Source organism: Parasteatoda tepidariorum, chromosome 9, assembly GCF_043381705.1.
Source record: "Parasteatoda tepidariorum isolate YZ-2023 chromosome 9, CAS_Ptep_4.0, whole genome shotgun sequence".
NCBI lineage: Eukaryota > Metazoa > Arthropoda > Arachnida > Araneae > Theridiidae > Parasteatoda > Parasteatoda tepidariorum.
This window is the reverse complement of record NC_092212.1, coordinates 4,000,118-4,014,813: the sequence shown is the minus strand read 5'-3', so window position 1 is coordinate 4,014,813 and position 14,696 is coordinate 4,000,118. Positions and strand designations below refer to the sequence as shown.

The 14,696-nt window shown below is 32.9% G+C and overlaps 1 protein-coding gene across 9 annotated transcripts in view; it reads right to left on the bottom strand.

Annotated features, from left to right (window-relative positions):
* Positions 1-14,696, bottom strand: part of LOC107436177 (Acyl-CoA synthetase long-chain) — a 75,558-nt gene that overhangs the window by 15,822 nt on the left and 45,040 nt on the right. For all 9 annotated transcript variants that reach the window (XM_016047777.3, XM_016047780.3, XM_016047781.4 and 6 more), the window contains 6 exons: positions 9,442-9,588; positions 7,718-7,921; positions 4,523-4,700; positions 2,830-2,936; positions 2,594-2,735; positions 1,897-1,974 (listed from right to left, as the gene is read on the bottom strand). In XM_016047777.3, the coding sequence (XP_015903263.1) occupies positions 1,897-1,974; positions 2,594-2,735; positions 2,830-2,936; positions 4,523-4,700; positions 7,718-7,921; positions 9,442-9,588 (856 nt within the window). The remainder of the gene's footprint in view (positions 1-1,896; positions 1,975-2,593; positions 2,736-2,829; positions 2,937-4,522; positions 4,701-7,717; positions 7,922-9,441; positions 9,589-14,696) is intronic.

Sequence of the window (14,696 nt, the reverse complement as noted above, 5' to 3'; positions counted from 1 at the left end):
AAGGTTAATTATGAAAGCGCCATGATTTGATACATTTAATGAATGTATCTGGATATTGAATACCTGGCGAATTAATTCGAAATTTAATTTTTTCCTGTTGCTAAATGATAGGGTATGAGATTTTTAAAGTGTTGGAAAATCACGCATCTGCTTCCATAGTCTACACCAATTGCTTGCGCGGAAGACACACATGGGACCATAGGTCTCACTGATGGTTTCTGCTGGACCTATATGCATTCAATCGAATCCAAAAGACTCATACACAATCAATTTGAAGACTCATCAGTACAGCACGGGCATAACCCATTAAAGGGTATGCGACTAATAATGTTCCAAAGCATAGCATTGTATTTTTAAACCTAACCTAGAAGTCAAAGACTTCTATATCAAGGCTTCTGGATCAAGACTTGAAACAAACTAGCCTTCGTGGAGGATTTTTGATACAACTAATCAGTATGCGCGTTGCAAGGAAAGAGACACCATAAAACCTCTCACGGTTAGAACGACGGCGAGGGGATTCTGATCCATGATCTGCCTACTATTGAGAATATTTTATACTAGCACTTTGGTCGGTGCGTACCGGAGGCATAATTCTTATCTACTAAGCATCATCAGGATTCAATTTTTGGCTTCCCAAACAAGACGGATAGCCTATCCCCTGAGCCACATTGCCTCTGCATGGCACAATTAATGTTAGAAATGGCCCTTGTAATATAAGTTTTCAGTCAGACGTCCGTGTGAGAGAAAATCACACATTTTTCAGATAGGTATAGAGAAATAAATCAGTAAAGAGATAAATTTGTAGCGGAAAAAAATACGTGAACTTAATATTACTTTTTATATATTTCTAAAATCTCTCGCCACCACTTTGAACAATGAGTGCTTCAAAGCCGTAATATCTCTGAGGATATGTGGATATGAGGATATGAGGACTCAGCCAGGCGACTCTGAGTCACATTGGCGAAGCGGGTTCAAATCCCAGCGTTATTTGGTCGATACGAATTCCGCATCTGGCTTACACCGACCACAGTGCTGTCGTAAAATCTACCCAATCTACTCAACTAGGTCAATGGAAAAAATTGGAAATGGAAGTTTCAAAAATTAAGGTGGAAAAATTCAATATATATTTAAAATACTCAAAGCAGACGACTATAATAAAGACCAATGAATACAAGATTGATGAAAGCAAAACAGATATCAAAAAAGATACGCAAAGTTATCAACGAAAAAAATTGGATAAGTAATAAAGGTGAGAACAAGAAAAACTGCGGTAGCAAAAACAAACAGTAGCCGGATGAGGCAAATCAAAACAAGATCTGTTTGCCGTAATTTTTGAAGTCAATGAATATTTATTATTGAAAAGTGTATATTTCTATTTCAGTTTCTTGAGATTATTCATTGCATACAATACAAAAGTAACAAAATAAAACTGTGTTAAAAATGAAGTTTTAATCAGCAGAATGCCTTGGATTTGTTAAGGTGTTTTTTTTTTTTTTTTTTTTTTTTTTTTTTTTTTTTTTTTAAATATCCGTCGTTAAACAGCCGTCCTAATTTTGGGTTTACGACTACTAATGTTCAACTCCGTAGGCTTGTAATTTTGAACCAGTCCAGAAGACAAGGAAACTCCTGGATCAGTATCCCCAGAGGTATTGATTTGTTATGGGAACACGGAGGACTTTGCAACTCGACAGATTTAACGTACATCAGTCACCATTTACTACACGGGGAGTCTTTGGCAGGTGGGGATCAAATCCACGAAATCTTGGACATGGGTCCAGTGCCCTACCAACCAGGCTATCCCAGCTTCTTTGTTAAAGTGTTGGGATTGCCTTATAATCATCAAAAAATTCAACACTTTCATAAAATTTGTTTCATGCATTTCTAAAATGAACTTACCCTTTGGAATGCCTGTTGAACCACTTGTATACATTATCACAGCTATGTCATGAGGACCTGGAGGATCTGGTTTAGAAACTGAAATTAATAAAATAAACTATCAAAATAAATCAACTCTAACAAAATACGCTCTGAACCCTTCAAAATCTGATTTTCTCTTTCGATTTCTGTTTTCCGGCACGCACTGACGGCGGAAAAAAAAGGTCAGGCCTGAAATTAGGCACGTGATATTGACCCCTTGTGTAACGTGGTGATTTTTGGCTTATCCCTGTAAGGTACCACAGTGGAGACACTGTTCCCAATAGAACACTGGAGTCAAATATCGCTGGCTGTGGTCAGTGGGTGGATGGCCGATTACTTAACCGATTAATCCGTGAAAAGACAGAGGGCGTGCAGGATTGGTTCTCGTTAAACTTCAGGCAGAAAGTGGGGGTGCCATTCCCTCAAAGCATCAAAATAGTCATGGCATGTCTTCGGATCATCCACAGGGTTGTTTCCCAGACCGTCGCCAATAGCCCATTGTGCAGCTGAAGTGCGACGCAAATAAATTACAACTAACCTTGTCAGATAAAGTTAAATGTCAGTGAAAATTTTAAGCTTTTTTCGGGCTTGTGACGTCAGAAGATTGTTTTCATGTACCGGATTTCAGTCTTCGTGTAAACGAATGTTAATGCCAGTAGAAAAGGAAAGAACTTACTTGGATCACAGTTTGCACCAGTCTTCTCAACCTGGGAGAATGGAATCACAGAAACCTTTTCCGGGAAACCTTTAGTATCGGCCGGTTTTATATTTTCCATGTAAACGATGTGAGTTATAGCTGGTGTTTTGCTTATTATTGACTAGAAAATTGTAAAAGAAAAAAAACAATCATGAGTTTCTTTTAACAACAAACTTTTATACATTTCACGTAAATAATAAGTACAATCTGTTTACCTTAAGTTTCCCCAGGAGTTCCTGACTCGTAATTATATGGGTGACCTCTGTTTCGTTAATTCCATGGATGATACCTTCTTCACCCAAAGTTGCGTATAATGTAGCAACTGAAAATATGATAAATTGAGAGAGGTTGATACAAGGTTATAAAAATATTTTTTGACAACAATACACAGTTTGGGAAAATTTTAAATCAGACAACTCGTGCAAAAATACACACTTAAAATTCATATTAATCTCTTGCTTGTAATCCCTGAATTTAATCAACACCTATAAGAGAGGGCAAAACTTTTGGATGGATTATTTTGGTAGTCCGACATGACCAAAATAAAGTTGGGAAAAATACGAAAGACGTCAAAACATTAGGACTACTAAAGCAGTGGTCCCCAACCATCATAACGGCACCGGACAGTGGATCAAATGGTACCGGGCTGCCGAAAAAACATTAAATTATTTCCATTTTATTTACTGTGATGCATTTTTCCGTGATTTGTGTAACTTTTCATGGACGAGAGGTTAGCTGGGAGTCAGGAGATGTCATCTAAAGTGGCGCCAATACCACGCATGTAACTGTATTTTTTGTGGGCATATTTAAATTAAATTAAATTAAAATTATTAAATCTGAACCATTTAAATAATTAACAATTAACGGCCACCCCTCTCCTCAGCTAGCTACTGTAAAATTAACAAACGTTGACTTGTCCGCGGTGACAAAAAGGTTGGGGATCGCTGGATTTCAAAGGATCGGATTTCAAGTTTCTGGTAACCAGTGCAGAGGCCTTCTCTCTTTCAGGAGGTGATAGTTTAATCTTTTGTATATAGTGGGCTGATTGTGTCTTGACAAGTAGACAGGGACAGTGATGACGTTGACCATCATTCTCTCCCTCTCAACCTTCCAAACTTTGACTTGAACTAAATCCCTAATATAGAGCTTCCCAATAAACGTAAAGTGATGTATGTTTCTCGTTAAATTTTTATAACCAAATAGTTCACTTAATTATATTAAGTAGCTAGTTTAGATAAGTAATAATCCCTTTGATGCATTAATATTTCTCTTAAGGGCAATTAAGGTCATAAAAAATAAATCATAGACTGGTTATCAGTTTTGGTTTTTGAAACATTTTTTTCGACGCTTTACAAAATTACGAATTTTGTGTAAATTATCATTCGATTCAATAGTATTTGATTAAAAGGAAGATATTGATGAAACCTTAACGTAGTTCCAAATATTTTTTTATAACAAATTAAAATAGGTATTTTATTTGTTTATTTTCAAATTTATTTAACTTTGTATTTCAGATAAGTAAAACATTTCTCGAAAGAAATTTTTAATGCAAAAATAATAATGCGAAGTCTTAGAACCGTATCTAACACCTCCTAGAGAAGAGAAGGCCTCAGCACTGGTTATCATATAAACAAGAAATTTTATTCTTTAGTAGTCCAAACTTAGAAACATATTTCGTATTTTTCATTTACTGTGCAGTTTAAGTTCGTTACGTCGGACTACTAAATTGATCCGTTCTGAGGCCTTCTTTCTTCTAGGAGGTGTTGACGTAATACTGTACCTACTTGTCTCAACACGCTTGAAATAAGTATTGCATTGACTTGCAAGACTTGCATCGCTTATCTGAACAAATAATCGCGTGTCTAAACAAATAAATGGACACAAACAATTTACAGAAAAATGTCTTACTTGGAACATTTAACCGGAAACAGACTTGACACACCAACATCCATTCAATTCTGGTTTCTGCGAATATGATGATTGGTTTCCTCGGCTGCAGACCAAGTTCGAGCATCCCTTTCGTCAAAGTTTCAATCTTCTCATCGATATCAACATAAGAAAACCACTTATACTCACCAAGGTTGATCTGGAACACATTGTGAAATTAATAAATATCCTTAAATTTTTCTGTATTACAGAATCATCAAAATTACACAAAAGTTAAATTCATGAAATTGAGCGCTTCGGATACATTTAAGAGCATACACAATTTTGGTAGATACATGATGTTTTTAGTAGCGATTTTCTGAACGGAGAGGGCTTGTGCATTGTAGATTATATATAAAATAAGTAATATAACAATTTAGTAAAATTAATTATTGCTCATCAAAACAAATGAATTTCTGACTTACGTGGTTTAATGTCATAAAAAAATTATGTTTTTCAGCAAATAATATTTTCATTAAGTGATGCGAGTTTGCAACACTATACTCATCACTGTTGGGTCAAGTTTTTATTTTTAGCCGACTTTGTTTATTCGAAAAATGGCGAAAATATCTTCAATATGGAGAACATTTACTGTTTTGAGATAATGAAAAGTGTTTATGGACTGATTTAAAAGCTTATTCCAATGTTGAGCTCATAATCCCATAATCTTTCATCCAGGTAGTGTACTGATAAAGTTCCTTTACAGTTTCTTTTTTTTATTAATCTTTGTGCCAATAGGTGGCAGCATGAGTCTTAAAATTTTCTGCTAATGACAGTGAGAATAAACCTTTTTCTAAACTTCTAAATTTTTAATATAAATGTAATAATTAAGTTTTATTGTTCAACGTTATAATTTTAACTAAGAAGGGATATAATGTAAGCCTTTAATGTTATATATTTCACTTTTTGATTGTAAATTTAAATTATACACATTTACTGTATGGTGGCAACCCACGGTGTGAGATGATTGAAAATGATTAGGTTGGTACATGCTGTTGGTGTTCAGGTGATATGGATGTTGGTGACAAAAATGTAGGATGGTATGATTGCTAAGAGGTGATTAGGTGAGTGAGCGATATGTATAGCTCATACGCTCTAGATGTACACCTATCCGGCCTAAATTGATTTTCTTCACGAATCGAAATTGGTGTGATGAAGTGATCCAAGATATGTGTCACAGGGCATGATAGTTACACGTGAATTGTTCTAACATAGTTAGATTCCGCACGTTGTTATGGCCTAGTAACACGTGTTGTTCTACCTCCACCTGAAGAAGTGTGGATATCTGTATTGCTATGAAAACTGGATAACGGTATATCTTTTCTCTCATTGGTTGGATTTTGATGTAAGCCAGGGTGTGATGATGAGCGGGTACCACATGTATTGTATATGAATTTTTTTAAAATTTTTTTTAATCTAGTCCCTTAAGGACTTAATCCTTTTTTAATTAATTTAATAAATCCTTTTATTTAATTTAGTACCTTAAACTGTATTTGTTTTCTTGTTGTATGATGAGGGAGTAATTTTTTACTTTACAGATAAACAGGTAAGGTATCCCATGCTGGAGAATTGGGGGATCATTAATAATTAAATTAGGTTAGGAATGAAATACACAACGCGATGTTTAAAATTTAAGGAATAACAATACGACCCGGTACAGTAGAAAGATGGGTTGGAAACTTTTCAAAGAATAACTTTTCAAATGTTTGAGATATTTGTCCATCCTAATGCTCAGATTATTTCTTTTTAACAGCAAAATGTCACTTTTAAATTATAGATTTATTTCAAGTGTAAAGCTGTGGTCGTTTGTGATTCAACCTAAACCAGGGAAAACACGTAACCATAAAATGAGCGAGTACGGGTGGTCTATTTAAATACAAACTTCTTTATCCATTTTTTTATGACTGTCGTTGAAAAGTCGATTCAATTTAGAGTTTACGGTTACTAATGTTCAACTCCGTAGCCTTGTAATTTTGAATTCCATTCAGAAGGCAAAGGAGCTTCTGCATAGTATTGGGCGAAATTTGCCTTCGTGGAGGACTTTTCGATGGAACTAACCCGCATTTGCCTTACATGGAGAGGAAAACCATGAAAACACGATTAGCCTGACTGCAAGAAAATTTTAACTCGTGATCTATCTATCACTGATTATGTTTAACGTCAGCACTGTAGTCACCTCATTGGAAGGCTCCATCCTCTGAGCCACCACGGACTTCTTAATTATTTTGAATTTTTCAAAATCTGGGCAAATCCTTCCATAATATTTAAAAGGGATGTATCTGTTGGTTCACTAAATTATCGTAGCATCTATGTCTTTCCGAATGAAGTATTGCTATAGACCATCCCCATGATAATAATCATGCTGCTGTTCAGTCAGAGTCATGATTTCCTCTTATCCTCCAAATTTTATGTCGACAAATTCAACTATACAACTGACGCATGTGGTCCAGCATTATCCTCCAAATACGACAAATCTTTTCCTACACAACTCACACTGACTTTAAAAAATTTAGAGGACTCGGCAGATGTTTATAAGAGTTAAAAACTTGGCAAATTAAAAGGTGATGCGAAGGTCATCAGGTCAACTTTTATGCTAGAACTGCCATTTTAGACAACAGACTAACCAGGACTGTTTGGCAGAACATTCGTTCAAAATAATATCACTCTCTACCCACCTACGCTGAAATTGCCAAGCAGTTATAATTATGAGAATTCATTTCTAAATTAAGCAATATATTACTAAATTTTATGTTAATTTTCAAATTGCTTGTAGTACATTTGACCCAAAAACTCGCTTTTCTGAGTTAATTTTGATCCGGAGACATTGGTGGCCCATGTGCACGCGTCACTACTACAACAGAAAGAAGGCCTCAGCACAAATTACCATAAACGAGAAATGTTATCCTTTAGTAGTGCAAATGTAATGACAACTTGTTTTTTTTCCATCTTCGCAGCTTAGTATTTCGAACGTAGACGCATATTTTTTATTAACCCCACTGAGCAGTTTATGTTCGTTCGTCGGACCACCGTACTGAGGCCTTCTATCTTCTGGGAGTTCAGTGCTGGCGGCAACCACTCAGCCTCCGCATCTCGCTTTCCAACTGTACAACCTTTAATTATATTAATGGGAAAATATTGCACTTCTATAGACAGTTACAGTTTTAAATAATGTCTTACTTTTTTGAAAACTTTTCCATTTTTGAAGTATTCATCAGCCTCTGAAAGAACTTCCCTCACACCCATACATTTCTTGGTTCCATATCGGACGACAGACATTCTGAAGAGTTCGTCCATGGTGTTAATGCCTTCGATGGGGTTTATCACATTTCTCACAAGTCGAACGCATGGACTGTATGGGTCATCCTCTCGAATGTTTTTTGCCTGAAACAATAAGACATTTTGTAAGTGAAGAGACTAAGTGGCAACGGCATGTCTACGGCGTTGACGAGAAGATATAAATCCCACTAAAAAAATGACATTTTCGAAGACAGAAGGGAATAATAAGAAGTCCGATCATATTAAAATTTGCTGCTCTGCGTTCTCAGAACAATTTAAATAAAGAGATGCAAAATCTTAACTGTTTGGGGAAATTAAGAAAGCTTTGGGCAGATAAAAAAGAAATAATGGGTAACATTGGTCCTTCGGAATGAAATTGAGCGGCCGAAAATTTTCCGAAGTTGATGACGATATTGACTGAAACATACATTCATTGCTTTTCAACACCTTTAACATTTAATTTAATTTCTAGTTGCTATGATGGTGATAAAAACGGTGAAGATGAGTAAAAAATATCAGAGGATATATCCATAGCTAATCAAGAGTTTCAAAACTAAAGAGCTCTGTAATATTTATTTCTTGTGTATGTGTACCAAGAAGCAAATTTGGAAACAGTATTAAGTATTGAGACGGATACTTTTGAAATTGCATCTGGAAACAAGTGAATAATTCACATTTTTTCTATTACTTCATTTCTTAAATGTCAGGTTTTGAAAAATAGGATTATATTTTTTTAACCGGATTTAACGTTTTTCCGCTATATGCATTTTTTAACGCTAGTCCCACAGAAAACGTAAAATTTGGAGTAATATAAATAAATTCGAAAATAAAATAAAACTATTTTAATGGGAAAACTTAGATTCTCTTCAGGACACATTTCGTTAGGTAGCTATGTTTCGAAATAAAGAATAATTATCCTAATGTAAATATTACTCTTTATAATGTGTCCGTGTTACTAAAAAAATAAAAAATGCGATTGAAATTGAATGAGATGAAAGAAAAAAAAAAAGCAGAAAACAAACTTAACGATATGGATTAAAAAATAAAAATGCTTTAATAATAATATATTAATTTAGCTGTTAACAAAAATTCGCAAAGAAAAAAATTAAAATGTGCTTATAGCTTATATCGAATAAAATAATTAAAAATTTTGTTTGGAAAAAATATGAAGTAAATTATATTTCAGTTTCAGTGCTGCCATCTATGAAAGAAACACTTTAATAATAATTTGAAAATGTAAGCAATAAAACCTATAATAGGAAGTTAATAAGAACTGTATTAAATATATTTAATTGTAACATATATATATACGATCTAGGAAGCATGTCTGTACGTGATAGTAACGAGCGTGAGTTACGGAACAAAGAACGATATCTGACATCTTGAATATTTACAAGTTCTTTTGTAGAGAGTAGAGGCTGCATAGATTAGTTTTTTCATACCATCAAATACCGTCATGGTATCTTCCCTTATGCTTAAATTCCTTTTGTCTTTTAATAAAGTTTTAAATTTAAGTTCAATAGATTTATCTGGATTATTGAAAAATAGTTAACTTGTCTGAAAACCGTAGTCCTGGTTGCGATAATCATCTCAGCAGTTTAAAATAAAAAGAGTAATTATCTTACCCATATTGTTCTATCAGCTTTCCATCTTTTCCATGGTTGCTGGTATAAGAAATATACTGTAAATGTAAGGATGTCATAGATGTAAATCACGCATTTTGTCAGAAAAAGTAAGACTTTAGTTTTCATATCCATGGCGGCATGAGAATTCTGAAGAAAAAATAAAAGCACACATGTAAAGAGCAGCATTCCATATATCCTTACAAACAACAATAATAAGATAGGTTGAACTCCGATTTACCCCAGGGGGGTATACGGAGATAAAAGTTAAATTATTACATCTAAAAATTTCTCTAAAAACTAAAATTACAGTAAAATTTTGCCAAATGAGAGTGGTGGTGATCAGTTAAAAGTGGATTAACTATAACATTTGACAATTAAAAACATGTTTTAAAGGCAATGAAATCCATAAAAATAATAAATCCATAACTTAAATCCATAATTAATCCATAATAAAACAATAATAATAAATAATGTCACATAAAATAAACACACACACAGGATAAATTTTTAAAAAAAATTTCCCGAAAACTGTAATAACAGAATTTTTAAATTCGTAAAATGTTTTTTGACATAGAAAAAAAATGATCATAGTTCAAAATTAATTGTGAAGAAAATTAGCATAATTTTATGTAAATTGCGTTTTAAAAATGTTTTACATTTTTCGTATTTAATTACATTGCTTAAACTTATGGTGTTAAAAAAAACGTTATTCAGGGAAGTCTGCTTTGCTTACGTATTGTACTTACATATATTTTTCGTTATATATACTTTGATATATTTTTTTATTGATTCAGAAAATGGACACAATCTGGAAAATATAATCCCGATAGTTAATATTTAGTGTCTTAAACTTTATTTCTTTCACACTAAAATACGCATTTTGAAATGTTTATTTCTTTCTTAATGGGGATCGACTTAATTTATATTTTAGAATTTACTATTCAAGTTAAAAATTTTAAAAAAATTATATGCTATATAATTCAAATATTTTTTGAAACAGTTTACGTAAATATATAATAATAAAAGTTATTGCGAGTTATTTTTTACTTAAAAAATCTTATAATTGTATTCAAAAATCATTTAACTATACTGAATGGCTTATGGTGAAATGCGCATAACAAAATTACATTAAGCTGCCAAAACTTTTGACCGTTCTTTTAGCTAACAATTGGGACCCTATTTATTTTATTATTATACTATCACCTCACAGTCATTTCTAAGGTCAAAAATCTCCAATCCGTAAGAAGAAAAAAAAAAGTGACAAGAATATTTAAAGAAAGTATAGTGCATCTTCGCAACTTGAAAATCCTGACATTAGACCAGAATTTTGTTTTTTCAAACTTTACTTAATTACAACATTTGATAACTCTGAAACGTAAAAGATTTAAATAGAAAATTTAGTCAGACAAGAACAAGAAAATTGTGATCCTTGAATGTATATTCACAAGAAAGCGATTTGTTTTATGTTAACAATTTTTATAATAAAAAGTTATTGATTGAAAAACGCGTTGCTTAACATATAAAAACCATCACAATTTTAGTGGTTCATATTATTGTCAAAACAGCTTTTACCTCACTGCCCCTAAAGGAGTTGAAATATATTAAATAAATTTACATAATTGCATTAAAATGAGTTAAAAATAATACCACCATGTATTTAAAAATTAATTTAATAATAAATTGACGTTATTCAATTATTATAAACAATTCAAGTACTGTCACTTCAATAAAAATGGTGCATGAAAAATCTATTTTTATCCTTATCTAACATGTAGCTTTATTAAGAGTAAGCATTATTAAAACTACTATAAAATCTCTGGATAACAAATGTGAAAGTAAGTCACTTATTTTCGGAACCATAAATGTTGTAGAGTATTTAAGCTTCCCTTAGGGAGGTAATTTCGAAACTTAGTGTAAAAAAACTAGACAAGCGACTTAATCAGAATAATTATTCAATGACTGGTTCACGGACGAACGTTCAATGTTTTAACCTTACATTGACCGAATCATTATAGGCTCTTAATAGTTTTTTTTCTGGACATAACTTAAAATGTAACACACAAGATATTTCTCAAGAAGGATAATTGCTAACCATTAAAATAAAATAAAAACCAAGTTCATTTAATGAACGTCCATGATAAACTCTATACACGTTCCTTGCATACATTTCAAGCAAAATATTAAGGCTAAATATGGATTTTTTTTTAAATTTTTTATTTTATCACTGTCGTTGAACAAAATATAAAGGGTAGCCGCAACCTGGGAAAATGGTCTCAATAGTTTGGACCGGAGAGCGTTACAAAGTTTGAACCCCTTGATGCTTATTTTACTTTCTTCACACTTCGTCATATCTCAAGAACTTAGTGAATCGAAAAAGTTTTACACAGAATTATAAAATTCGTTTACCAAAAGATAATTCCAAGCAAAAAATAATTATTAATAAATATTTATTATTTTTTAATAATTTAGTAATAATCAGATAATGATAATCAGATAATAATTTAATAATAATCAGAGAAAAATTTGAATTGTTAGGTACCAAATTTTCATAACATTTTAAATAATTTTGTTTCACTTGGAGAAATATAAATATTGAGCGAAAATTGCTAAATAATTCCAGAGAAATCAATTTTCTTTTTATCATTTTTTCTTCGTTTTCTTCATTTTTTCTTTTCCTTTTATTAAACTATTACTAACGCTCTTTTGATCAAACTATTGGGAGCACATTTCCCAGATTGCGGATATCCCCTGTACTTTGGGAATCAGAAATTCGAATCTATCCAAAAAATATATATTTATTCAGAAAATCTATGTATTCGTGTCTGTTTTCGTAATGTAAAATATCGTCTGCGCTAATTAATTTGCATATTTAGGATCACCCCTAGAACTGTTAAAATTTAGTCCTAGAACGAAAATCCGATCACTAAATAAAGTTATTCAATATGATATTTTTTTGCGCACTGTTCATTGCTGAGTTTTTTAAGAGCGCATTAAAAGATAAAGTCCAATAGTTGTAAAGAGCGCATTAAAATATCAAATCATGTGTTTTTGGATGAAAAAAAGGAAGTATGCGCTTCAAGCGTGACATTTTCTAGTTTCAGGACGAAAAATAAAAAAAAACTACACACAAAACTGTTTGTTATTCAACCACAGACTCAATAATGAATGCAAATTTCTTGTTAAAAGAAGCTTATAGGATTAGTGCTTGTTATAATGTGCTGTGAATGCCTGTTTTGTGACTAAGAGTTGACGAGCCTAAACTTCGAAGGAGGTCTTTTCTGTAAGGTATTCAACCGGAATTCCATGGCTTAACGAAGAATTTCGTACATAAACCTTTCTCATTTAAACACTAAGAATAATCATTACGGGTAAAGTCCACTTTAGAACTGATTGAGTATACAGATATATCTTTTCAGGCTTTCCTTTCGCATTATGATCACAAAATCTTGAAGCAGTTCTTAAAAATCTGAATTCTTATTAAGTTAATATCATTAATTTATTTTATAACCGCGGTCGAACAGTCGTTCCAATTTTGGGTTCATAATGTTCAACTCCGTAAGCCTGTAATTTTCAAGTCAATCCAGAAGGCAAAGGATACTCCAGGATCAAGTATTGGGAAAAATTTACCTCCGTGGGAGACTCTTTCTGATGGGACTAACCGCATTCGCGTTACAGGGACAGAAAAACCATTAAACCTTCCACGGTTAGCCTAACTATCCTTCCCCACTGAGGATATTTTAGTCAGCATTGTGGTCTTTGCGTGCCGGGTGCGGAATTCGTATAGACAACCCATCGTTGCGATCCGAACCCGGTTCACCTCATTGGAAGGCGAAAGCTCAGTACCCTGAGCCACCACAGCACAATAACATTTTATTTCATATTTTATAACAGTCGCTGATCAGCGAAGCCAATTTTTTAGGTTTACGACTACTAATTTTCAGTTCCATAGTCTTTTAATTTTGAACTCAATCTAGAAGACAAGGAAACTCCTGAATCAAGTTTTGGGAGAAATTTGCCTTCATGAAGGACTATCATTTTAAACAAAAAAACATCTATTTTTTGATAAATTTAGTTTAAGAAATTTAATTAAAAGAATATTTATAAATTGAATGAAACATTAAATAGGTTTTTAAGAAGAAAAAAAATGGAGATTAAAGTCTATCGACCCAACTGGAATTTGATTTCTTGACCTCTTCTTCGGTATAAATAAAATAAACATGTAGTTTCAAAAGCACTTCAGAAATACCGATTCGGTGACGTAATCCACCAATGCTACATGTTCATCGAGTTTATCCGATACAGGGATTAAAAAAATACGGAAATACTAAAGAGCGTGAAAAAACTCCTCTTTTTAGTGCTATAAGCTAGCAAATATCTTTACTGGCAAATATAGAAAATCGTTCGCAGTCTCATTTTTATCAATTGCAAGTGCTAAGCCTATGAAAATTCTTTACGACAATTCACATGGCTCTACCGAACGGACTGATTAAAAAAGTTTGATTTTAGGAACGGGGCAAAATTTGCCCCTTGTAGCCGGTCTTAAAATTTCAGGATGTTGGAACAAACTGTTCTGGAATTATAAGTGAGAGACACAAACACGCAGATAAACTCTTCTCTTTATTATAATAGATAGAGTAATCCATAATGAATGTGTGGGTATTCGTGATCTCCTTGAAGCGTAAGTACCCAATTACCTTATTATGAAACATTTTATAATAGGTTTGAAATTAATAAATGACTGATAAACTTTATTTATTCTTAAAATAAATTTTATTCTGAATTAATTTCTTTTAATGTATGCAATTAATTCAAGCAAATTCCATCTATTGGCTAGGACAGCGGTTCCCAACGAGTGTTCCGTGGAACCCCTAGGTTATTTGGTTATTTTCAGGTCTGTGCTAAAGCACAAAAATATTCAGGGAGAATATCAGAAAATTCATTACAGTAAGAATATCAGCTACTAGAGTGCAACTTAATTGAAACAAATTCCATCTATTGGCTAGGGCAGCGGTTCCCAACGAGTGTTCCGTGGAACCCCTAGGTTATTTGGTTATTTTCAGGTCTGTGCTAAAGCACAAAAATATTCAGGGAGAATATCAGAAAATTCATTACAGTAAGAATACCAGCTACTAAACTGCAACTTAATTAAAAACAAATTCCATCTATTGGCTAGGGCAGCGGTTCCCAACGAGTGTTCCGTGGAACCCCTAGGTTATTTGGTTATTTTCAGGTCTGTGTTAAAGCACAAAAATATT